At 40.2% G+C, this 27,107-nt stretch overlaps 1 protein-coding gene across 1 annotated transcript; it reads left to right on the top strand.

The window, feature by feature from the left end:
- The first annotated feature begins 5,412 nt into the window (after positions 1 to 5,412).
- Positions 5,413 to 26,034, top strand: cnga4 (cyclic nucleotide gated channel subunit alpha 4). The gene is made up of 4 exons (XM_041259961.1): positions 5,413 to 5,471; positions 9,659 to 9,765; positions 22,991 to 23,986; positions 25,559 to 26,034. The coding sequence occupies exons 1-4, from the start codon at positions 5,428 to 5,430 to the stop codon at positions 26,032 to 26,034; spliced, it is 1,623 nt and encodes a 540-aa protein (XP_041115895.1). The 5' UTR covers positions 5,413 to 5,427.
- The last annotated feature ends 1,073 nt before the right edge of the window (positions 26,035 to 27,107 follow it).

Genomic DNA, 27,107 nt, shown 5'->3' with positions numbered 1-27,107 from the left:
ATATTAAGTAAACATTTATTAAAATATTCTTGTAATTAAAAATATAAATTCAAAATTGTCACTTTTTTTGTGAACGTGCTGAAAATAAAAATCCCTGAATGTATAAAACTGCCAAACTTAATACCAACCAAAATTTCCTGTTATACAGTGTATATTAACTTAAAACACATCTTCATGCTGACACCTCCAGGCATGTCAAAGGTTGTAGATGGTGCTGTTCATCTGCCTGGTGCCTTTTAAGCTTGCATAGTTTTGGGTGAAGTTCATCTAGTAATGTATGTTGTTTATCAGCTTACTTTATAGTAAGCGTTGGCCATAGTAGGTAAACTTATTATGAGTTATTATGATAGATCGGTGGCTGGTTAGTGCAAAAAACACCCCCCCCCCCCCCCCCAAAAAAAAAAAAAAAAAAAAAAAAAAACAACAGCAGTGACATACAGAGAAGACACAGGCATGATGGATTTTTTTTTTACCAGTATATGTACGTGTGTGTGTGTGTGTGTTTGGTGGTGTAGTGTCAAGTACCACAGACGAGGTAGGTGGGCAAGGCCAAAAATGTTTGAGAACCACTGTGCTAGTGGGATCACAGAAACAACTAAAAGGAAATGTGTGACTACACATTGCAGTCTCTCATCAAAACTTAAACTAGAAATTAAGAGTTTGGGGGTCATCTTTGATCGAGATCTATGCTTAGGGAAGTTACAAATGTACCAAATATTTCCATATCTGATGCCGAGAGACTAATGCATGCCTTTGTTCATTCTAGAATTGATTATTGTAATGCACTTTTTTCTGGTGTCCCAAAACTTGTGGTATCCCGCTTGCAGCTTGTTCAGAATACCGTGCTAGAATTCTGAATTAAAATGGCTGCTTTTGTATTATGTGTGTACCATTATTTAAACGGTCTGGCTGTGGCTATTGTATGTGTGACATGCTATACAAATGTATTGTGGTTAGTTATTTTTTTCTGCGTATGACAGACAAAGAATGAATCTTGATATAAATATAATTTTTTCTCCTGACCCGTGAAGTTGGTGCATAAAGGGAACAGAGTGCCCCAGACTGGAAGGTCAGACAAAAGGGTCAGACTAGGTCGAAGTCGAGCATACCTGCCAAGTCCAGAAAATACACTACACACTCGCACATATCTTTCTGGGGGTGGGGGGGTGTTGGGTAATTGTTGTGTATTGCTGGGGGATTATTGTTTTGTCACCAGACCTGGGTAAAAGAAATAAAGACCTTTCCAAACCGTATTACAATAATCTCTGCCTGTTTCATTACTGCACTGCATCATTCCTGCACCTGTATCCACTCAGCCAGGAGAGGACTCAGGAGTCCTCTGAACGCCTTTTAATTTGTTTGTTTTTTAAACCACTTAAATGCAAATAGGCTTTTTATTATTTGTCCTGCTGTTGCCTTTAATTAATTTTTCCTGCACGTACTACTACTTTGTATATGTAGAATATGTGAACGTAAACATCTAAGACTAGTACATACAATACTCTTTCAAATAAATGTGTTATGATTTTGAACGTGTGGTTCTTAAGGACAGTATTATTGTCATTGCTTGCGTACCTTTTTTTACAAATTAAGCACTACCTATTGTAATAAATACAAATAAATAAAACCTGTGACAACCTGGAAGATGCTGTGAAACTGGCTGAGGATTTAGAAGACTCCCTTGTCTCCGCTAAGACCAGCCTACTCACCGCTCCAGTCCAACGGAGCAGCCGTGTACCATCTCCTCTCTCAGTTCCACCACCACCGGGACTGGAACCGAGACCTCCTGGACTGCTGACCCCAGTGGGCAACCTTACCTCCCCCTCATGGAGGCCAAGGTTGCCCCCCCGCTGGGGTAGATATGCTGCTTAACCTCTACTCCCTCTGCCCCTCCTATTTGTTTCAGATTCCAACAACCAGGACACCTCGCCAGTTCATGCCCATCCGCAATGGAGTGTGACATGGCAGCTTGTTATTTGGCATCAGAAGCAGGCAAGCAAAAGAGGAACTGGTCGGGAGGGGTCTTGTATTGTTGATGTGGTTATAGGGAAAGTGAAAACCCACACTCTCTTGGGCGGTACATCATGGCAGCCAAAAGGCAAGGTGGCTATCTCCTGTATCCACGGAGACACGGTGACATACCCCGTACTAAAAGTATATTTGTCGGTATGCCCGATTAAATGTCACCTGGTAGTAGGGGTGGTGGAAAGGCTACCACACCCAGTAATTCTGGGCTGGGATCGGCCAAACTATAAGCAACTGATGTAATTAATGGCAGCCACAGTCACACTTGTAAACGTAGTAGAAAAAAAGAAAGGGGAATTGATTTGTGAGATATTCCCCTTCATAACTGATATGTTTTTCCCCATTTTTCATCCTAGAAAAAAAGAGAGATAGATTGAAAAATGGGAGGGAGCATCAATGAGATGAAGCTGCGGTCTGGTGGGAGAATGACCTTTTGGTAACAAAGGCAAATCAAAAGGGAGTTGGTACGCAGTGTGGCCGAGAGGGTGAGGTTATTGGGCCATCCAGGGCAGAGGCTACTCCATCCCCTTAATATACCAGACATGTGGATCTCAAGTGCAGACCTTGTGTGGAGCCAAAACAACGACCCCACACTGGTGCATGCTTGGGAACAGGTCCGGTCTATTGAAGGTAAGGATGTTGACGGTGCTGGGGCACTAGTATATCCGCACTTCATTATCAAGGGGCAATTATTATGTAGGGTAAACCCTGCCCCAGGCACAGGACAGCCTGTAACACCATTTATGGTTCCCCCGTCTTGTCGGCTCAAGGCCTTGAGGCTGGCGCATGATATCCCTTTTGCAGGGCACCTTGGAGCTGACAGAGCAAGGGAACGCATATTGCCACCGGTAGGGCTTTATAATGAAGTGTTGAAATATTGTTTGAATCATTCAATTATACTGTTTATTTATTAAATGGCTAACATGTATTACCAACCCTCCATTTCTTTACTGTTTGTCATCAGACTTTGGATTATAATCACCATTTCACCAGTACTTTGTTGTTTGTCATTGTCTTGAGCATGGCATCACCGCTACAGCTGCGCACTGAAAACCACTTTGCCACAGGACTGTATAGTTCTTTCCAATACTTTTGTATAAATAAAAATCAATATATATGCAATAAATATAATATATGCTGCACAAGATTTCCATTACATGAGTAGATGTTAAAACTTCACACTGATTTGAACTCGGCTCTTGCCAAGAAAAGCACCAACTAAGGCATAGATTTACAGTAAACTAATGTGATCCATCTGCATCTCCACCCATTTGCGTTTCTTTCCATCCTATGATGTAGAGATCCTTCTGCCTGGTGTTGATGGCTGAAGTGTAATACTGGCTCCAGGGAGACAATTAAAGACTTCAAATTCAGAATATTGTTGTCCTCATCTTGCATTTCGAACCACTTGATTCCAAGAGTATTTCTGAAAGCTTCTTGTCATTTTTCAACCGTTCGATTGCAGTTAGTTTAAACGCTGTAGTGTTTGAGTTTATATAAACTTCAATATACGGGATATTTAAGAATTCTATATCATTCGATGTTAGACAAGAAGGTAAAACAATCTTTTCTTCCATTTTGTTTTCATCCTGTCTCACTATAATATATTATATATATATATATATATATATATATATATATATATATATATATATATATATATATATATATATATATATATTTTCACGTTCAATTGTTTTGAAACAGAAAGAGTTGGGAATTAAGGAATATTTAATGGTCTAAATACTCTAATGGTCAGGAAACAACAGTAACTTTAATATGTTGTGTTGTGTGTTTGAAAAATCTGCGTATTTGCATTAAAGTAAAATAAATATGCAAAAAAACAAGGATCTTCAAGAAAACGGGCTACCACTGAATATTTCAGGGGCAAATAAGAGGAAATAAAATGGATGTGAAATATTTGGTTTTCACTCTATTAAGGGTCTGTGTTTTTCAAGTCATTTCCATTACCAAGTAACAGCACTGGTGCTCTTGGGAGGATCCTCATGTATGTGGTAATTAACCCCCAAGGAGTTATTGGGAGATACAGATGAAGATACAAGTGCTGATTGGTCCACAACCACAGCAAGCCTTAACTGGGGAATACCTGCTTGCAAGGTAAGCGTCCCATAACCAAGGTAACCAGTCTTGACAAATCATAACTTACCTCATCAACAGAGACATACATCAGCCAATGTGTTAAATCACACAAGAACAATATACAGACACACATACAGTGGATAACTGGCATGCAAACACTCACTGTGATACGTATTGACTGACACACGGATAGGTTAACCTGTCAGGTGCCAGATACAAGCTTGTCTTCGGCTCTCTGTCACTTCTGGGGTTCTGCAAGGGTTTGAGGGAGGATGAATCAGTGGTCTGGATTTTTCAGGAGGCACCAGGGACAAATAAAGGAGGAGGTGAAAAAGGAGGCAAGGATTAATGGAACAAAGGCTGCAGTGAAAAAAAGGTGAGTCAGAAACTTCTTTAACTTCCCCCTCTATTCTCTCTCACACGTTCTTAGTCACCTTCCTCATTCACACTCCCTCTGACTCTCTCATCACCGTCACTTTCTCTTACACCTCCATACCCCTGACATTCTCTCATGCTCCGCACTTTCTTACTCTCTCTCTTACAACCCCATACCCATCATACTCCCTCATGCGCCACTTTTTTCCTCTCTTACACCCCCATACCCCTCACATCCCTCATGCTCCGCACTTTCTTCCTCTCTCTTACACCCCCACACCCATCATACTCCCTCATACTCCACACTTTCTTCCTCTTTTACACCCCCATACCCCTCACATCCCTTATGCTCCACATTTTCTTCCTCTCTCTCTTACACCCCCATACCCCTCACATCCCTCATGCTCCACACTTTCTTCCTCTCTTTCTTACACCCCCATACCCCTCACATCCCTCATGCTCCACACTTTCTTCCTCTCTCTCTTACACACTGATACCCCTCACATCCCTCATGCTCCACACTTTCTTCCTCTCTCTCTTACACACTGATACCCCTCACATCCCTCATGCTCCACACTTTCTTCCTCTCTCTTACACCCCCATACCCATCATACTCCCTCATGTTCCACACTTTCTTCCTCTCTCTTACACCCCCATACCCCTCACATCCCTCATGCTCCACACTTTCTTCTTCTCTCTTACACCCCCATACCCCTCACATCCCTCATGCTCCACACTTTCTTCCTCCCTCTCTTACACCTCCATACCCCTCACAACCCTCATGCTCCACACTTTCTTCTTCTCGTTCAGGGAGTATCAGAGATCTCTTTTTTGCTGATCTGTTTTTTTTTTTCTCTCTCCTTGTGAAGCTGGAAGGAATGGACAGTGGACCCCTCCAGCGATGTGTATTTCAATTGGCTAAAGGTCATGGTGTTCCCTGTGCTTTACAACTGGGTCATTATCATCTTCAGGTATGAAAACCACCACCAAATGTCTTCTGATTGCTATATTATAAAGAATATAGGGAAAATCTCTAAAGAGGCAAAAAATCTCATTGAGTAATTATGACTTTACCAAAGCACTTTCTTAGATTTCTCAGTACGTCTTTTAAACTGTGAGCTGTGGTCCTTTTTTTAAATTCCCACACTGTCATCAATGAACAACCAAACAAAAACACAATTGATGTAAACCTTATGAAGGCATCCCTGGAAAGGGGAAAAATTGAAAGAAACTGATTAAGCCATTGAAAGAAACCGATTAAGCAAGTCTTTATGTGGTTCAATAAACAAACAAATCACTATTTATTAACAACAACAACATTGCACTTATATAGCACCTTACAAGACCAAGTCCTATCAAAGCACTTCATTTTTTAGCAGAACAAAATAAAATTACAAGGAATAGTTTCAGTTATTAAGAAACATTTTGTTAGTCAGCTATTTAAATCAATTCACAACCTTAAGGCAATGTACCAAGAAATATAAATACCTTTTCAAAGATATGTTTTTATATAAGATTTTAAAATAGGGACAGACTGCTTTTCTGACCAAAGGTGGTAAGGAATTCAAAGGCTAGGGGCGAGAAAAGATAATGTTCTTTCACCCCTGGTGGAATAATAACAATGGTAGATTGATGCACAGAGAAAATAAAGACACACACTTCACTGCTGCTGAACAAGAACTGCAGACCTGTCACACATACAGTGGCTCTCAAAAATATTCACCCCCCCCTTGGACTTTTCCACATTTTATAGTGTTACAACATGGAATCAAAAAGGATTTAATTAGGTTTTTGCCAATGATCAACACAAAAAAAGTCCATAATATCAAAAGTGAAAAATAAAATCAACAAATTGCTCTAAATTAATTACAAATATAAAACAGAAAATAATTGCATAAGTATTCACCCCTTTGCTATGACACACCCAAATAAGCTCTGGTGCAACCAAGTGTCTTTAGAAATCAGATAATTAGTTATGGAGTCCAGCTGCATAAGGTGTTTCACATGATTTCAGGTTAAATACACCTGTCTTTGAGAGGTCCCACAGTTGGTTAGTACATTTCCTAACAAAAACTACATCGTGAAGACAAAGGAACATTCAAAGCAAATCCAGAATAAGGTTCTTCAAAAGCACCAATCAGGGATAGGTTATAAGAACATTTCCAAGGCACGGAATATCCCCCAGAGCACAGTAAAGTCCATTATTAAGAAATAGAGAGAATATGGCACAATTGTGAATCTGTCTAGAACAGGCCGTCTTCAAAAACTGAGTATCTGGATGAGAAGGGCACTGGTCAGGAAGGCCACCAAGAGGCCTATGGCAACTCTAAAGGAGTTATAGTCTTCCATGGCTGAGCTGGGAGACACTGTACATACAGCAACAACAGCCCGGGTGCTTCACAAAACTGGCTTTTATGGGAGAGTGGCAAAAAGAAAGCCATTGTTGAAAAAATCTCACATCAAATCTTGGCTAGAGATTGCCAGAAGGCATGTGGGAGACTCTGAGACCAAGTGGAAGAAGATTCTATGGACTGATGGGACCAAAATAGAGCTTTTTGGCCTCAACGTTAAGTGGTATGTTTGGCGCAAGCGTAACACCGCACATTATTGCAGTGTCCAGATGTGCAAAGCTTGTAGAGACTTATTCAAATAGACTCATGGCTTTATTACCAAAGGTGCTTCTATCAAATATTGACTCAAGGAGGTGAATACTTATGCAATCAATTATTTTCTGTTTTGTATTTGCAATTAATTTAGAACAATTTGTAGATTTTTTTTTTCACAATGACATTATGGACTTTTTTATGTTGATCAGTGACAAAAACTCCTAATTAAATCGATTTTGATTCCATGTTGTAACACAATAAAATGTGGAAAAGTCCAAGGTTGGGTGAATACTTTTGAGAGCCACTTTATAATTACGTACGCAATAGTGCCACTGCCTGGAGGTAACATAAACATTGAATAGTGTTAAATAGCAACTGTGAACTGGAACATGATCCTTAATGGACTGGAGTCACAAAATTACACTGCCAATCAAGTATGACGTATGGCGATCGACCACCATAATCCAGGTTCATAGACTAAAGCTAAACTGCATTAGACAGATATATCTATTTAAACTGTATTTAAAACAAAAAAATCACTAGTACCTTTGAAAAACAGTATAGTTTCCTATAATTTACTGCAGTACACAGTGTACTATAGCGTTTTTGGACAGTACTATAGTACATGTAATATGGGATTAGCTACCAGAAAGACATATAGAAAAAAAACTTAAAAACTTTCCTGAGCTAATGGTGTGATCAGGGCATATTTTGTACTTTTTAAGCTGATGCTACTTGAAAACAGCCAAGGCTAAAACTTTTTTGATAATCTAATTGCAAAGTATTCATTCTTTTGTGTTACGTTGCCAAAAAGTTTAGTTTTTCAAGTCATTAAATGCTACTTCCCTGGCACTGGTGTATTTCGAGCTATTCTACTTTTGGATTTAGTTTAGTACGTGTACTTCACTGTGCAACGGTGGCCCATTAGAAAGAAAAGAACACATTTTCCTTAAAATCAAAACTCTAATAATAGTTGTTCTTCTTTTAAAACAAAGCCACATATGGGTTCTTTGTAGTCTCTATGAATCCAATATCATCATAATGCAGTCTTTTGGAAACTTGTATTGTATTACCAGGAATTTCTTGTGTTGGGCCATTGCATAAGTTCTCAAACTGCTGAAATTCAGCAAAAGGTTGCCAGCCATAGCATTCCTTTCACCAAAATAACACTTGATCTCATCTGTTTCAAGAGTGACCTGTTTAACCCAGGCCAACACATATTTCTTTTTTTCTGGCTTGTGACCATTCTTATTATTACAATTACTGTTATTACTTTTTAAAATTATAATGTAAAGCACTTTGTGATGCCCCTCGTTAAAGGTGCTATACAAAAACAAAGATTGCTTGAATTCCATTTTAGTATGCAGTAGAGGTCGGCATGGGTACATGAAAACCCGGATACCCATCGGGTTTTAAATTACCTGATGCTACCCGGGTGTCTTTACTACCCAGGTATTGATGTATTAATTTAAGAATTTAAAGACAATTTAGAAAATACACAATACAGTTGTAAGCGTGGGTCTCTGGCTGGCTTAATAAAGACAATGTTAAAACAATATTTTGCATTAAGACTTTTCTTAACTGACAGGATATCAGCGTTTTACAGAAAACAAAAACAGCGAGCAGCAAGTACACCTCAATAATAATAACTGCGGTGACTATTCTTCTCAGGAATGAAATCGGAATGAAAACATCATAACAATATCCTGTTGGTTTATGTCAGCGATAGCTCTGTGATTTATTAGTAATAACCACGTGGCTTCCAGAATGCTTAATCTACAGGTATTGCGCAAATATAGTTTCTTACCAAAAAGATGTGTAAATTGAAGTGTATGTTTTTGTGAAGCCAAAACAGCCATTCACAGACTAAGCTTCAATGTTAGTTACAATAGGAGAAACAAACATGTTAAGAGACATTTAGTTATATTATTTTGTTGCTTGGTTCTTGTGTTGTGAAGTTAACATATAATTTCTCCTTTAGGTAATTGGAGACTGGAGAAAGCACTTTACAGATAGGTCCCTGTATATTTTCTCTTATGCCCAAATAAGCACTGATAATGAGGTATATACTATATAGTTAGTTGAGGTATGAATAATTGCTGTCTTTGTATAGTTCAGCTGCTTATGCTAAATTGATGTTTCAATTAAATATTGAAATGCTTTTACGCACATGGTTTTGGGAAGCTTTTGGTATTGCATATAGTGTTGGTTCCCGAACCTTCCTGCTGTTTTTTTTTACCAAGCGAAAAGAATTACAGATTCAAAATATTTAATTTCCTGATTTAACAACTGTTTACAACCATACATAACTGAAATGAAACACTGAATTGTGACTTACCTTGCTGGAAGCCATGTAGATTTTCACAACTGGACAATTTTAGTTGCTCCAAAACATGTATGGGCTCTGCTATGAAGTAGGCACAGTGCTCTGGCATAGCTGAAAATGCACCTGGTTATGCAGACCCACATGTCACAATGCAGTAGCACTACACGCAAGTTGTATGTTCTATACTGATACATGAGAGAGACACTATCTATTTCTTGTCTTCTAGGACCTGCTTTGTGGATATGGAATATAACTACCTGCCTGTGTGGTTAACCCTGGACTACCTGTCTGATATGTTATATGTGGTCGATGTCATCATTAAATTTAACACAGGTGAGCTATGTGTAGTACTTTAGCATAAGGGAGAAATTTTACAGTCCATATACTGTACTTGTGGTTTCCTGGCCAATAGGTGAAACGTTTTAGAATACTGTATTACATGGTGCTAAGAAAATAATTCCAGGAAATTTGACCCAACATATATTGCCATCGTTTTGTGCATCTCACAATTTCCTATATCACAAATGCACACAATATGTAATGTTATTACACGTCTGTGGCGGAGTGTCCCGCCCCTTTATGTTTATTAGTGTTTTATGTTGTATGTTGTGTGTTAATGTTAGTGTTTATGTATAAAATACATGGGATATAAATATGGGTTACGAGCAGGAGTGTTTAAAATGTATGTTTGTATTTAGGCACGAGGATTGCACAGCATGTGCAGGTAAAATGTAATAATATGTGAGCACGGGGAATTGCACTTTTATTAATTCACATGCATGGGAAGAAGTGGCAGGAGAAAGCAGCAGCAGCAGGAGGTGCAGCAACAGCAGCGCAGGGCCGGTCGTAGGTCCCGTTGCATCTCTACCACGCCAGATGTTTGCCTCATCTACCTGGATGAGGAAGGGTGGTACTTCCTGTGTGGTGAGGTCAGGCACCGGCCACTCAGCCAGAGCCAAGTATGGCAGGAGATGGAGGAGCCTGAGTGTCCAGCATCAGGGGGAGAGGTCCCACTGGCTCAGAGGCCGACAAATTCACTCTCCTCTGAGGGAATCTGGGGATGGCTGGTGGAGCCTGGGAGGAATGCTGAAGAGGCCCTCCCTGATGTGATCAACCTCCTGTGGGCCAGAGATGGAGAGCGATGGGAAGCCTGGAAAAAGTAACACCGCCCAGTGTCCCTCCCAGACATTGCAGCCATGGTAATCCGCTACCTGGCTGCAGATATGGCAGGGCTTCCGCAATCTCCAGCTCCATCAGGAAAAGCCCCGCCGAAAAGCCCAGCACCGGAGGGAGAGGAGCCATCATTGCTGTCTCCAGCAACAGAGGGAGAGGAGCCATCATTGCCGTCTCCAGCAACAGAGGGAGAGGAGCCATCGCTGCCGTCTCCAGCACCAAAAGGAAAGAAGCCATCACTGCCTTCTCCAGCGGCAGAGGGAGGGGCCATTGCTGCCATCTTCAGCGCCAGAGGGAGAGGAGCCATCGTTGCCATCTCCAGTGCCAGAGGGAGAGGAGCCTAAGGATCCACCTAAGGATGCCTGCCGCTCTCCGCCCAAGGATGCCTGTCGTGCTCCGCCTAAAGATGCCTGCTGCGCCACATTGCCTTGGGAGCCACCAGTTACAGGTTATGAGGGAGAAGAGGAGCTCCCGCTGCCGCCTCTATGGCCAGGGGCTCACCTCCTGAGGATCCGCTGCTGCCGTCGCCTCCGAAGGGTCCGCTGCTGCCGTCGCCTCCGAAGGGTCCGCTGCTGCCGTCGCCTCCAGAGGCTTCGCTGCTGCCGTTGCCTAGGGTCTCCGCCAGCTCTGCATCGCCAGGGGTTGCCGCCAGCTCTCGGGATGTACTGGGGCTGGAGAAGCCAGTCCAGAAGCCATTAATGGCTCTGTTGCCAACCGATAATCTGACAGCCTTTCCGCTGTCAGCTAGGGAGCCGCTGGTTGGGAAGAGGGGGGAGGAGGTCAATAGACCACTTTCCCCAGCAGCACTTTCGCTGCCGGAGATATTGTGGCTGGTGCCCTGGAAGAGGGAGCTGTCGGCTACGAAGGAGGGAAGGTCAGGAGACCAGCTTTCCCTGCAGCACTTGCGCTGCTGGATACAGTAAAGTTGGAGCCCCGGAAGAGGGAGCTGCCAGCCAAGAAGGGGGGGGGGGATCTCTCACCATGGCTGCCCCCCATGGACATATTATTGCTCCTGTTCCTGGGCCGGGACTGTAAACCGGGACTTTGGGATCTAAGGGGAGAGGTGGCCTTTTAAAGCCAAGTGTGCTTCGCACAAGGGGGGGAGGCATGTTTATCGGAGTGTCCCACTCCTTTGTTTATTTTGTATTGTTACTATGATTTAGAGTTATATGATGGTGAAAAGCTGTGTTTATTTGTATTGTTTCTATTTTTAAAAACCTTGTGAGGATGCGTGACTGATCAGCTACTGATTTATTTAACTAGCTGAAAGTCATGCATCCTTATTAATCTCATGCAGATTATGGCCAATAATTAATTAATAGTTAACTAACCCCTCGGCCAGAATATAAAAGCCTGCAGCTGTCTGCACTCATGGAGAGAGTGTCAGAGGAGAGATGTAAGTCTGTGAGAGGTAGTAAATCAGAGTAAACAATTGCTATACGTGCTGGTTTGTATACCAGCACGGTACTTGTTTATTATTTGTTTGGCCAACATGCCCTTTTGTTTGTGTCTTTTGTTGTGTTTAAATCCTTTATTTTCTGTTTGTTAATAAAACACTGAGCACCATTGTGCTTCAGTTTTGCACCGCCATTCACTTGTTTTGAGTCTGTTTCTGGTTTGACCTCACCCCTGCAAAGCCATCCTATTCACATGGTAGGACTTAGTTTTTTTCGCAACTGGTAGCTTCCAAGCAGTTGTTGGGGATATATTTTATATACACAAGTCTACTGTTAGCAGAATAGATCACAAGGTTTCCAATGCACGATAAGAGATGCAATCGTAAATTAATTTTTTTCAGTTTCACTTTCTGAATTCTTGTTTGTGTTTGCAAATCTAATTCCAGCATTGCAGACATTTAAAAAGATAGAACTTTTAGTCAAATCAATAGTTTTTTGTTTTTATTAATTGCTCATCATCCATTATATCCAAAGGATTTTCTCTGTCCTTCTGCACTCAGATGTGTTAAAAGAAACAACTCATAATGTGTGAGTGATTAAGGACTACATATTTTGTGTTCATTTTAACACAGGCACTGTGTTGGAATATCAGGAGAAACACAAGCACCACTTTGGAATATTTAGGAAAGACACAAAATACAATTTCACTTTTTTTTTTTTTTATCTCGTGAATGCTGTGATTTACCATTAAATTTCTTGTATTCACACATTCAGCTATTTCTGCCCATTTCTTGTACTTCATGGCAGTTGTCAAATTCGGACATAGTTGGCCTGTTATTATTTGCTTTCTTTTATTATATTCATCCATAAGTATCATTTTTTCCTCCTCCGTCAAGTTTGGGTTTCTTTTATCAGCCGTACTGTAGTTTTACTTAACTGCCCAACCATTGCCATGGAGACAGGATTTAAAGAGTACAGTAAGCTACTTACCTATTGGTTGAAATCTTTAAAGTTTCCAGGCACACGTAAGTGTTTTCTCTTAGCTAAGGAGAGTGGTTAAGATGTTTTGTGCAACAACTTTAAGTTTTTCCCTTAGCTAAGTAAAAAATACACTTAACTGAAATACTTAAGATGTTTTCTGCAACCGGGCACAGGTGTTCTTCATGGACCACCCATTCCCTCTCTGTGTCTGCACAACATGGCCTGGCTCTCATGACTGAGTTACCTGTCAGATATATTTTCTCACCTGAATGAGCTGAATCTAGGAATTCATGGACTGAGTGCAACCATTTTCAATGTCCAGGACAAGACTGAATCAATGATCAGGAAGCTGAAATTCTGGGCTCACTGTGTAGCGGATTGCAAGACACAATTGTTCCCTACTTTGCATGAATTCTAGATAACAAGTGAACTACTGCTGCAGGACAGTGTTTAAGGTGACATCAAGCGAAACCTCATTGAACTGGTGAGGCAACTGCACAAGTACTTTCCCTCAATGGGAAATGCAAACAGCCAAGTCGCTATCCTTTTGCAAACGTTTCTGCAATACCCTTGCCAAAGACCTATTAATGAAAGAACAGGAGAACCTCTTGGATATCTCAGCTGACAGCAGACTCAAGAGAGAGTTCCAACAAAAGCAGTTTTGGGTCCAAAGGCGAGCAGAGTTCCCTGAATTGTCAGACAGAGCTGACAGGGTTTTGATGCTGTTTGACACAACTTAGCTCTGCGAAAAAAGATTTTCGTCAGTGAAAATATCGTATGCGTGTTTGTGTAAAAAACGACTTACAACTCAAACTACCACCGGCCATCACAAACATCTATGCATGGACAAACAAATGTATCTGTCACATTAATAGTGAATAGTTTCACTATTAAGCCATTGTTTAAGTTGGACAACTGTATGCATACATTGAATGTATTATATTGGTGTATTATTCAAAAATAACATTAAAATATACAGCTGTATGCTGGTAGGGGTTCACAGAGATTTGATAGGTATGGAAGGGGTACGCAACAAGCAAAAGTCTGGGAACAACTGGTCTAAAGTAAAAAATGATCTATACATTTAAAATAAATTGAGCACTATACACTAATGTTTATTTTTTTTTTAACTATTATTTTAAACTGCACACCTCGTTATTTCGGATAGGTTCAGTGAGGGAGTACTATTCCATATTATTTAGTGAAAAATTACATTGATAGAAAGATATTCCAGTTTTACCCATTCTCACCCACCAGCTAGGGACAGTGAGAGGCTCACGCCAGCTGAATGTTTTTTATATATATATATATATATACACACCATTCCTGGACAATCCTAGCCTTGTGGCATGGGGCATTATCCTGCTAAAAAAAATCCATTAGCATATGGATACACTGCTGCCATGAAGGGATGCACCTGACTGGCAATGATGTTCAGATATCACACCCCACAACATCACACCACCAGCCTGCAATGTTGACACGCGGCATGATGGATGCATGGACTCATGGTTTTCTCCATACCCTATCCTCCCATCAGCGTGAAACAGCAGGAACCAGGCAATGTTTTTCCAATCCTCCAGTGTCCAGTGTTTTCGTTCCTTAGCCGACTGCAACCGCAGTTTCTTGCGTTTTGCTGAAAGAAGTGGAACTCTGTTAGGTCGTTGGCTACCATATCCCATTTGTGTCAAGGTACAACAAATTGTGCATTCTTTTATGGGTCTTTCGGCACCAATGTTGTACTGGACTGTCAGTTGACTAACTGTAGCCCGTCTGTTGCTCTGGACAATTCGTGTCAGCCTCCTTTGGCCTCTTTCATCAATGCGCTGTTTTCGACCACTGGCCTGCCGTTGGCTGGATGTCCTTTGGGTGGTGGACCATCCTTGATACACACAGGAAATAGCTGAGCATGAACATCAATCCCAGCAACGTTGCAGTTCTTGACACACTCAAACCGGCGCACCTGGTACCTACTACCATACCCCGTTCAAAGGCACTTAAATCTTTTGCTTTGCCCATTTACCCTCTGAATGGCACACATACATAATCCATGTCTCAATTGTAAATTGTAAATTTAAAAGACTTAAAAATCCTTCTTTAACTTGTCTCCCCTTCATCTACACTGATTGAAGTGGATTTAACAGGTTACATCAATAATTTCATGGAAATAGTAGGTGTTCCTAATGATTTGTGCACTCAGTGTATAATTTAATATATATCTATATATATATATATATATATATATATATATATATATATATATATATATATATATATATATATATATATATATATAGTGAAAGATTGCTTCACTTTCACGTTTCGTTGCCCCTTTAAGACCAGACCCAGGACACGGAAATTGATTTTTAAAGCGCTTTCGCGCTATTTTTAATAAACACACATGGATCAAAATAAACAAACAGAAACAAAAACCTAACTCAGTTTTGGAGCTCTCACTAAACACCAAATGTAACCTAACTAACACGCAGGACGCCTAAGCCGATTACCTGCTACACAAACACAATAACACACGGGCTTCACACAATACCTTATTTTGCAACGACTGTTCTCACACACACACACAGTCGGGCTCTCCACTCAGCAGCCTGGAACAGACTGGCTGCCTCTCTTAAATACCCTGCACCTGGCTCTAATTTACAATTACCACCAGGTGCAGGGGATAACTAAACAATAAAACAATTAAAACCCTTAGCCCATTCACCAAAACGTGCATTCTCACATGTTTTTAGCAGGGAGGGGGTTAAAAATCCTCCCTGCTAAAAACATGTGAGAATGCACGTTTTGGTGAATGGGCTAAGGGTTTTATACACACACACACACACACACACACACACACACACACACACACACACACACAGTATAAATGTATTTTTTAATATTTTTTTTACTTTAATATTGGGGCAAGTTTTGCACTTGCTTTGAATGATCGGATTGGGTACATTTATTTAATTGAACAGGCTATTGTCACTGTTGTGTCAGCAAGCAGAAATGCTATAGACACCCATGTGGCAATAGACAAGAATGCTATTGACACCCATTTCAAAGACAAGAATGCAGATAGAAAATAATCTTGTTAATAGCGACTTCATGTTTTGGTGTCTTTTGGAGATGAGTGTACCTCTGGCACAATGTCAATTTAAAAGTGATCTGCATTATACAGCAAATCAAATGTTTCACGTTTTGACAGAGTTGGTTATTTATATATTTTGTAATATTCAAACCTATTTTTTTTTTGTTATTCACTTGCTATTTTTAGATGTCTACCCCCCCCCCCCCCGATTTATAGTACATTCAAATGAGCACCATATTATACTCGTTCCCCATCAGATGCACACAGTCCTGTATGTGAATTAAAACAAAAATAATTATACAGAGTGCTCAATCATTGATGTTTTACACATTAATTATTCCATTATGTGCTCCAATTGCACACACACAGTATTTACATTAAAAAACAGCTTTTTATTTTTCAGGGAGGAGTGGTTATCTTGGTACAGGGAATCCTCACCCCACTACATATGACTAGTGCTACAATCATAATGAGACATGGGATCACTTAAACTCTCCTTTTATGTTTAGGGTCTATTTCACATGACACTGATTTCCATTGACCTTAAATGTAACTTTGTTTTTCCATACTATAATATTTTCTAACTTTTCCTATGTTGGAGTCACAAACTGCTTATTTTGTTAGAACTGATACAAACATAATGCCTCAGGACAAGATGACCCAAGCTATTTATCTGGAGCTTTGTATGGAGGAAGAAAATAAAATGCTATCACTTGGTCTTGTGTAGCATGGGCTGCATCTCCACGTATGAATCAAAGTGGGCTGTCAAACTCTAATGTCACCAAATAGTTGCTTTTAAAGAAGTGTGGATTGAATGGGTAGAAATGTTGGGCCCGATCTTTGATCTTTGCGCAATCCCCTCGCTAAATTTGTGCCTGGCAAAAAAATAGTGCTTTGGCACAAAATGAGAGATATTCCAAAACGGCACAAAGCAGTTGCGAGACATTGGAATATAGTAGTTTTTTGAACAATTCGCAAATCTGTTTGTGCCTCGCAAAACCGTCTGCGCATTCACTACCAATATAGCAACTGCATACAACAGCCAAGCGAGAATGCAGAATGATGGACAGTCACCATTAGCAATGCATTACCCTAACAAGCTGCTATCATTGGTGTTGCCACAGTATGTACCAATATGACAACAGATGAGACCACACATTATATCGTGCACATATACATACGGACCATTCAAATACACAATTGGCTCCATAGCTAGGCACTGAGTTTTCAAATTAATGAACTGATAACAGAAGGAAGGCAGTGTGCTGGACAGAGGTGAGTGCATGTTTCCAAACTCGTTTCTTGGGCATGGGAATATGCTATAAACGTCACTATGATATGAACATATATATGTTATATATGTTACGGAAACAAAAAAAAAAGAGGCTTATTGCTCGTATGTTTTTGCCGCAAATTAACTATGGTGATGCAGTGTATAGGTTTGCATCACCATCAACTTTAGGTAAACTGGACTCGCTATATCATGCAGCATTGATGTACAATACAAATACAAGATTTAATACTCATCATTGTATATTATGCGATTTGGTAGGCTGGACGCAGGTTGAAGCACTGGTATATTCTGGAATATAAGGCTATTCAATGTAAATTATATGAATATACTTATTTAAATGAATACCTTATAGCTTCCCACAGTAACCATAGCCTCAGATCGCATTCTTTTTTGTATTTTAAAATCCCAAATGTGCAACAGTCTCTTGACACGAGTGGTACCAACAGACTGGAAAATTGCAAACGTAATACCGATCCACAAAAAGGGAAACAAAACTGAACCAGGTAACTACAGACCAGTAAGCCTGACTTCTATTATATGCAAACTTATGGAAACTATAATAAGATCCAAAATGGAAAATTACCTATATGGTAACAGGGTCCTGGGAGACAGTCAACATGGCTTTAGGAAAGGGAGATCGTGTCTAACTAACTTGCTTGATATTTTTGAGGATGCAGCATCGATAATGGATAATTGCAAAGCATATGACATGGTTTATTTTGATTTCCAGAAAGCTTTTGACAAAGTCCCGCACAAAAGATTAATTCTCAAACTGCAAGCAGTAGGGATTCAAGGAAACACATGTACATGGATTAGGGAGTGGTTAACATGTAGAAAACAGAAAGTACTGATTAGAGGAGAAACCTCAGAATGGAGTGTGGTAACCAGTGGAGTACCACAGGGATCAGTATTAGGTCCTCTGCTATTCCTAATCTACATTAATGATTTAGATTCTGGTATAGTAAGCAAACTTGTTAAATTTGGAGACGACACAAAAATAGGAGGAGTGGCAAACACTGTTGCAGCAGCAAAGGTCATTCAAAATGATCTAGACAAGATTCAGAACTGGACAGACACATGGCAAATGACATTTAATAGAGAAAGGTGTAAGGTACTGCACGCAGGAAATAAAAATGTGCATTATAAATATCATATTTGGGAGAAACTGAAATTGGAGAAGGAATCTATGAAAAAGACCTAGGAGTTTTTGTTGACTCAGAAATGTCTTCATCTAGACAATGTGGGGAAGCTATAAAAAAGGCCAACAAGATGCTCGGATACATTGTGAAAAGTGTTGAATTTAAATCAAGGGAAGTAATGCTAAAACTGTACAATGCATTAGTAAGACCTCATCTTGAATGTTGTGTTCAGTTCTGGTCATCTCGCTATAAAAAAGATATTGCTGCTCTAGAAAGAGTGCAAAAAAGAGCGACCAGAATTTTGCCGGGTTTAAAAGGCATGTCATATGCAGACAGGCTAAAAGAATTGAATCTGTTCAGTCTTGAACAAAGAAGACTACGCGGCGACGTAATTCAAGCATTCAAAATTTTAAAAGGTATTGACAGTGTCGACCCAAGGGACTTTCTCGACCTGAAAAAAGAAACAAGGACCAGGGGTCATTGGAGATTAGACAAAGGGGCATTCAGAACAGAAAATAGGAGGCACTTTTTTACACAGAGAATCATGAGGGTCTGGAATCAACTCCCCAGTAATGTTGTTGAAGCTGACACCCTGGGATCCTTCAAGAAGCTGCTTGATGAGATCAATAATCTAATCTATCAAAAATCTGGGATCAATAATCTACTAACAACCAAACGAGCAAGATGGGCCAAATGGCCTCCTCTCGTTTGTAAACTTTCTTATGTTCTTATGTACTGAGGCTGGTAAAGAATCCTTTGCTTATTATGCCCCATGGTCCTGGAATGAGTTCCAGTTTTATTGTGTACTTCTTCTTGTTGTCCGATTGACTTGCTGCTGCCTGCTTGGCTAGGTCTCACACGTAAAAGAGGTTTTAATCTCAATTTGACTACAAGGATAATAAATAAATTATATATTATGTCAAATTTCCCACTATTATGAATACAACTGGAATCCTGACAGAAGAGGACAACTGGAACAGGTGCCCGGATAGCAATATGGGTGCAGTCAATTGCACCTGCCACACGCGGCAGGTGCATGACCTCATAAAAACCCTGCATTATCTCCTCACTGTTTGCTCTGGTACTGGGGAATTTAATGTGTTCCTCAGCACATCGCAGCAACGCGGTTATGAAGTGGTGGAGGTGGCGGGACACTGCTGTCCTGGTAGCCAGGATACACATACAGACAGATACTACTAATTGCTCAGACAAGGCATGACTGCGCAGGTTTATTCTGGCCAGGTCATCATGCAGCATGTAGCATAGATGAGTCTAGGCGATACCTGGGCACGATTTGCTAATTGCTGAGCTCCTCATATATGTGCCGAGGCCGGTACACCCTTTCAGCATATCTTCGCCTATGTTGGGGTTGCTGATGCTGGGTGTGCCTTGCATCATTCACATCCACACGTCGACGGACACGCTGCATGCTACCCATGTTTCCCATTGTTGCCTGTTTGTAGTCAGTGCTGGAATGGTAGTGTGCGCGGAGTTAACACAGTCCTTTTACAATCCTTATTCTGCGCATCAAAAACCTGGTTTTGTGCTTGGTGCATACACAGAATGGATTGTGATGTGTAAAAGGACATTTCGAATATGGCAACTTGGCACAATTTCAGCACAACGGCCATTTGTGACGCGCATACCCCTCTGCGTGGTGCGCAAACCTTTTGAAGATCGGGACCGTTGCCTTTTGCTTTACAATCCAGGACTAAATGTTACATGGATGAATGTCTTGTCCACTTCAGAGGACGCTGTCCATTTAGGCAGTATATACCCGAGTCTAAGTCCAGGATATGCATGGAATATGCAAGTGTACACAGGTAAATTGCCTGGAGAAGCACCTGAAAGAAATCGGGGGATGCAAGTAGTGTTGCAAATTACTCAAGGTCATAATGTCACATGTGACACCTTCTTTACATGTAGACTTGGTGTTGAGCTATTAAAATAAAGTTTACCATGAGAAAAAAAAACAAACTTAAGCTTCCAAATGAGACTAAAATGCAGAACCGAATTGTGCACTCTTCAGAATTTGCTTTTACAGAAAGCACAGCGATTGTTTCATATTGCCCAGCAAGAATGTTATTTTTATGAGCACGATGCAGCAGGATGCAACAGTGTGTACCATGGGTGACATCCCTCCAAAGGGGGAGTTGACAACGTGGATAAACTGACAGCAACCTGCTGGCCACTGATCATCTTTTACAATAGAGTTGATGTGTTGGCATACAATGCTTTTGCCTTTGGACTGATATCAATGCAATGTGGAATGCTAGCAAGCTGTAGCGATACAGAATTTTCCTGGAGATATTGGGCAAGGTACTAGTGACACCTGTGACAAAGAGAGAATGATTCTTGGTGATAAATCTCTTTCCCGAGGGAAAAGAGTGCCTTGGACTGGATGGCCTGACAATTCATTCCCAGGGTTAGGTGGAAGTCGGCCATCAAGAAAGGGGGCACAGCTGTGGTACACTAAGTCATTGCCCCAGAGGGAAAGCGATGTGGCAACCGAGGATTGGAGGAGAAATGGCTGCACTCGCTAACCAAGGGGGCGTGATTGAGGTACAAGAAGAGGAGGTGATCTGTTCCTTTGTTTATGGTTAAGAGAATGCTAAAGGACAATATTACTGTGAGTGTTTAGTGTTTGCCACGCACCTCTCATTCAAAGAAGATCCATAATGCCTTCAGGCAGATATAGCCAATGCATCTTGTCTGTAGGAATTGACAAATAGCATTTGCAGACAACATGCAAGATGCAACTTTTGACCTTCAAGTAATGGCAATAAGACAAACATTACCTGTGCAACATGCAGAAAGTATCTGTGCAAACATATGTCTGTCCTCTGTACGTCATGTGCAATGTAATCTCAGTTTTGTCCTTTACAAAAGAACTTGAGAGTACATATCATTCATTCTGGACAGATAGAAAGAGGCATTCAGAACAGAAAATAACAGAACAGAACAGAACAGAATTTTTTTTACACAGAGAATCGTGGGAATCTGGAACCAACTCCCCAGTAATGTTGCTGAAGCTGACACCCTGGGGTCCTTCAAGTTGCTTGATGAGATTCTGGGATCAATAAGCTACTAACAACCAAATGAGCAAGATGGGCCTAATGGCCTCCTCTCTTTTGTAAACTTTTTAAAAAATGTTTTTATGTTTTTGTGTTTGTATGATGTTTTGGTTTGTCACAACAACTATATCTACAACACTTTATATCCTATTTGTGTATCTACCCACATTTAGTTGGACATGTATAAAGAAATGCTATTGAACGTGAATGTACCATAGTTATAATTAGTATTTCATGAAAAGGTAGTTTTTTACATACTTGACATTCTGCACTATGCTCAAGCTTCATTCATTCCCTTCTCCAAGTATTAAGGTACAATACAACGCTCGTTTCTGTGTAATAAAATGGTAATATAAGTTTATGATGCAATTAAATATATTGTTGAGTTTATTACATTGAGAGATTAAATTAATATCTAATATTTAACATAAGATAAAAAGCTATGCAAAGAAAAAAAATTGTAGTAGTTGAAGGGTGCTTCGATGTGTTTGAAATTGCACCGTGTCAATATGGCCCGAAATATAACATAAATTCTGAACATAAGGGTGTTAAACCATCACAAACATGTTTAAAAAAAAACATTCCATGACCATGTTTTAATCACCTCAAAAATATTGCTGAATTAAATTAATGAATATTAAATCACTTTTATTATCGTATTTGGCATGTAGTTTCATTGACTCAGATGTGCAGTTCTGAAAGAAACATATTAGCAAATACGTATTTACATTTTAAAATAAGTCATTTCACCTTCGCAGGGTCTTCTGGATCAAGCATGTTTCTAGCTAATTTGCCTGTCAGTTATTAGGGGAAGCAACTAGTTTCTTACTGACCGGAAACATGGCAATGAAGAGTTGGGGATAATAACCATCTGAATGCAAGGACTGCAAACCAAGATTCCTTTGACCGACTGTAGCACCAGACATTATGTTTTAATATACATGCGTGTAAAACACACATTTCTTTCAAAACTACATACTTGAGACCTTTCTACTGAAGAGACATACCTCGCATGGAAAATGTATGAATAATTTTGTTAGCTATAGACATTTGTTTTTAGTCTCTTACTTTAATGCCAATTTGCAGATTCCTGGTAGTAATCAAGGAAGTGAAGGTACCAGAAAGCAGTAAACTTTTTACATATAGCGTTGTATTTGAATTAACTAGTACAAATAATTAATAATTACTTATAATGGTAAAAAGAGGTAAGCAAATGGGTTTAGAAAGCCTTGTTAATCACTACTTTGATGTAGAATGAAATAGTGACTCCAAGATCATAAAGCTCTTAGAACTAGTCGGTCTACACAGTAAAGGAAGGTGAACAATCTCTTAGCTCAGCTACCCCTTTGCTATATTTATCCATTTATTATTTCATTTAAAATGTGGGCTTGTTTGGGCTGTTCTTACAGGATTCCTAGAACATGGCATCATGGTTCAGGAGCGCTCCAGGCTGAACAGACGATATCTGCGCACCTCAGAGTTCTTCTGTGATACACTGTCCCTCCTGCCCACAGACCTCCTGTATCTGTGGCTAGGGATTCACTGCCCTATGGTCCGAATCAACCGCTTCCTACGCATACCCCGGCTCTTTGAGGCCTTTGACCACATGGAGACCCGTACATCCTACCCCAACTCCTTTCGGCTCTGCAAGCTGATGCTCTACACCTTTGTGTTAATTCACTGGAATTCCTGTGGATACTTTGCCCTGTCCCGGACCATTGGTTTTGGTGCAGATCCATGGGTGTACCCCAATATCACAGACCCCAATTTTGCTTCGGAACTACGCCAGTACATCTACAGCTTCTGGATCTCCACACTAATCTTCACTACAGTAGGTGATACACCTGACCCAAAGAGAGAGGAGGAGTATCTCTTCATGATAGCAGACATGCTAATTGCAGTGCTGGTCTTTGCCTCCATTGTGGGGAACGTGGGGAATGTAATCACCAACCTTAACAATGCAGACAATGCCTTCTTCCCCAATCACGAACTGGTCAAGAGCTACATGAAGATTCATCGGGTGAACAAGGATCTCCAGGCACGAGTGAATGGCTGGTACCAGCACCTGCACATCAACAAGAAGATGACCAGGGAGAACGAGATCCTTGAGTTATTGCCAGACAGGCTCCGTGCAGAAGTGGCAGTCAGTGTGCACATGGGCACACTCAGCAAGGTAACTATCTTCCAGAACTGCGAGATGAGCCTCCTGGAGGAGCTGGTGTTGAAGCTGAAGCCCCAAGTTTACAGCCCCAGGGAGTATGTCTGCAAGAAAGGGGACATTGGCCATGAGATGTACATCATCAAGGAGGGAAAACTGGCAGTGGTCGCAGATGATGGGGTCACTGAGTTTGCGGTGCTTGGGGAGGGAAACTTCTTCGGAGAGATCAGCATTCTTAACATCAAAGGTAAAATATTGTTACTGATATTACTGACCTTTAGATTGAATGAGTAACTGCAACATTATATCATAAGTTTTATAATACATATAGCGGCACAGTGGGTGATTTCACTAGCTTTGCATGATTTTACCTCTTGTGGCCTAAAAAGCATGGTAAAAAGCATATAAAGCTAGTGAAATGGGCTCAAATCACATGTTTAACTAGCAAGACACTTATTGACAAAATAAGGACTTTCAAAAGGATTAGCACATTTAATTTCTTAAGCATGATTCGCACAGGACTAAAAATCAGATGTCAAAAGCAGAGGACGTCTAATAACTTTCTCAACTAGTTTTTACCAAGGAAAGTTGATAAATTCAAAATCAAATGGGATGTTGTGACCAGAGAGGAAACTTTTGTGCTGGTTTGTAAAAAATAAACTGTATGTTGTTAAAAAAAAAAAAAACTTGTGCAAGTTGGAAGAAAAACACAGCATTTCAACTGAAAGCCTTTTCATTTTGTTGTACCGTTTTCCAAAAGCTACTAGCATCTTGACCATGATGAATAACCGTTTTGTCCCTTGAGTGATAAATATTTCCATACATATCTTGAAATGCTTTGTTCAAGCATCCTTTTTATATATATAAAAAAAAAATTCTAACATAACACTTGCCTGTTTGACATTTTACAGTAGGCCCCAATGTCCTGTTAAAAACCAGGAGGACCACTGAGAAATTATCATGGGTCTAAATAAAATTTGCACGGGGTCTAAATTTCACCAATGTTGGTACAAATTCTGAGGCCACCTGTTTGTGTTGATTTTTAGTCCCATGCGAATCAGGCTTTAGATAAGTGAAAACGTATCCTTAAGTGGTACATCTTTAAAGGATGGTGCTGATATTACTAAAGCACAAGCCCACTCCAGTCCTTTCTATACATCTTCTAATGACTATGAATAATGTCCTTACACTTGCATTCAATAACTGTACCAACAGAAAAATGAAACTGCCTTGCTTAAAAATAGACTGACTTGCCCAGAGAAGCAATATAATTAGCTTACACTTAAGACTGCGGTGGTACAATATCCTTTTGAATCCAGATATTTTTTTTAAAAAAAATGTGTGCATTACCCCAGTCCGTTGTTTTAAAAACAAATGCGATGCCAGCTTGAGCGCTACCTCAAAACAAGCAGCACATAATAAATCTTCTGTACAATGTTGGATAATTCATGATTGGGGTTAATAAGCACGGTCTAGTATTATTACTATCAACTTGTTTTCTGATGAAAGTGCCAGTTTAACCACTTTTGTTTAGAAACAGTTTTTTGCAGCTTCACCCGGTTTACTGCTTATTCAGTTTCGGGACCTTAAGTAACAGTGTACTACATCTTCTGATACTCACACATTTGGACTTTAGCTAGTTTAATTGAATCTTTACACAGGTCAACTGTAGGTCTATGCACAGTAAATAATAAGTGTGACTTTCTTTTAAGTCAACAACTTTCAGTTTCAGCTTTCCAGTTTTTATAATGCGTATGCCTGGTGATGGGCCTTAAGAGTATTTATCTGTTTCTTAAAATGTAACTGTCCCTACCTCTAGGAAACAAGTCTGGAAACAGACGGACAGCAAACATCAGGAGCATCGGGCACTCAGACCTTTTCTGCCTTTCCAAAGAGGACCTGAAGGGGGTCTTGACAGAGTTCCCAGATGCCAAGAGGATCCTGGAAGAGAAGGGGCGGCAAATCCTGATGAAGATGGGCATTCTGGATGAGAGCATGGTGGGTGCTGAAGAAAAAAAAGAGTTGACGGTGAGCCGTCTGAATGAGATTGAAAGCAACCTGGATTCCCTGCAGACCAAACTGGCTCGTCTGTTGGCTGAGCTTGAGTCCAACACATACAAACTGAGGATTAGACTCGAGCAACTGGAGAACAAAACCAGTGAGTGGGAAGTGCCAGAGATGGAGGGTGAGGAGGAGCAGGGTCAGAAGGATGGAGAGGGTGAGGCAAAAGGGGACAGAGTAGAGGGAGAAAGTGGGGAGAAAGAGGATGTGCCAGGACCTAGCAAGGGGGAGTAGGAGATTTCTTTCATTAAACCTTGTGTTCATGCTGGTTTTGTGTAGGGTTTTTAAATAATTAAATACTTCCATAAATATCAGCCATTTTGCACCTCCATTCGCTATGTAGGTACCGCATGTGCAGCTTTGAAGAACCACTTATTGTATCTGTGAAAGACTAGTGTCGCGGACAAGGCTGATTCCCTCCAGAGTGATGCTCACTTCCTTTTTTTTGTGTAATGTCACTGAGAGGGACATATACAGCCTGATTTTCAGAAGGGGCACAGGAAAAAACAGGTCACACAACACCTTTGCGACACCAGAAAGGTGTCAAACTGTAATTTCAAAAATCCTGTAAAACAGTGGCACCGTGGCAATTCAGGGTGTGCGATTTTTGAAAATACACTTGCATTACAGCTTGTTAAGTAATTAAAGTCCGTAATTAGTTATATTTTGGAAATAACCACTTATTTTCAAAAGAAGCAAAATATGCATGCGCCACAAAATATACTCCCTAATTAAGACATGACCCATCTTGTGTCGTAAAATGTCAGCGGTCAAAAGGGTTGATTGTAACTTCTGTTTCTTCGGTTATTAAAGACCAGAGAATTAGAACAGACCTGTTAGCTATTTCATTCCAACAGGTCTGTATTTTAGGAATAAATACTTAAAAAAAAAATTAAATAAATAAAGTTGTCAGATTATTTAAAATTGATAATTTTCCCAGAGAGGATTTTATACAAATGTTTCTAATGTTTACAGTTAAATATTTTATGAGAAAATAAATCCGGACTGTACAAAAATGTAAAACAAAAGGCTTAGAGTATATCACATTTCCAAATGGTTAGGTTGAAGAATAATAATAAACAGTTATTTTATTAGTTGTCAGATTTTCCTAACATACAAGGTGTAAAACGTTACACAGTTGTAGTGTAAGTCTGGACTCCAGAAAACAAAATGCATATATTAATCATGCATTCTACTTGGTTGCAACTTTGTGAATGCTTCCTTATGGGCTGGCAGGGTAGAAGTCCAGGCTATTTAGTTGCCTCATTGGCTTGTTAAGGCACGTGAAATCAATTCCTGTTTAATTG

Source organism: Polyodon spathula, chromosome 9, assembly GCF_017654505.1.
Source record: "Polyodon spathula isolate WHYD16114869_AA chromosome 9, ASM1765450v1, whole genome shotgun sequence".
NCBI lineage: Eukaryota > Metazoa > Chordata > Actinopteri > Acipenseriformes > Polyodontidae > Polyodon > Polyodon spathula.
The sequence above is the reverse complement of the archived record's forward strand: the minus strand, read 5'-3'. Positions and strand labels throughout refer to the sequence as shown.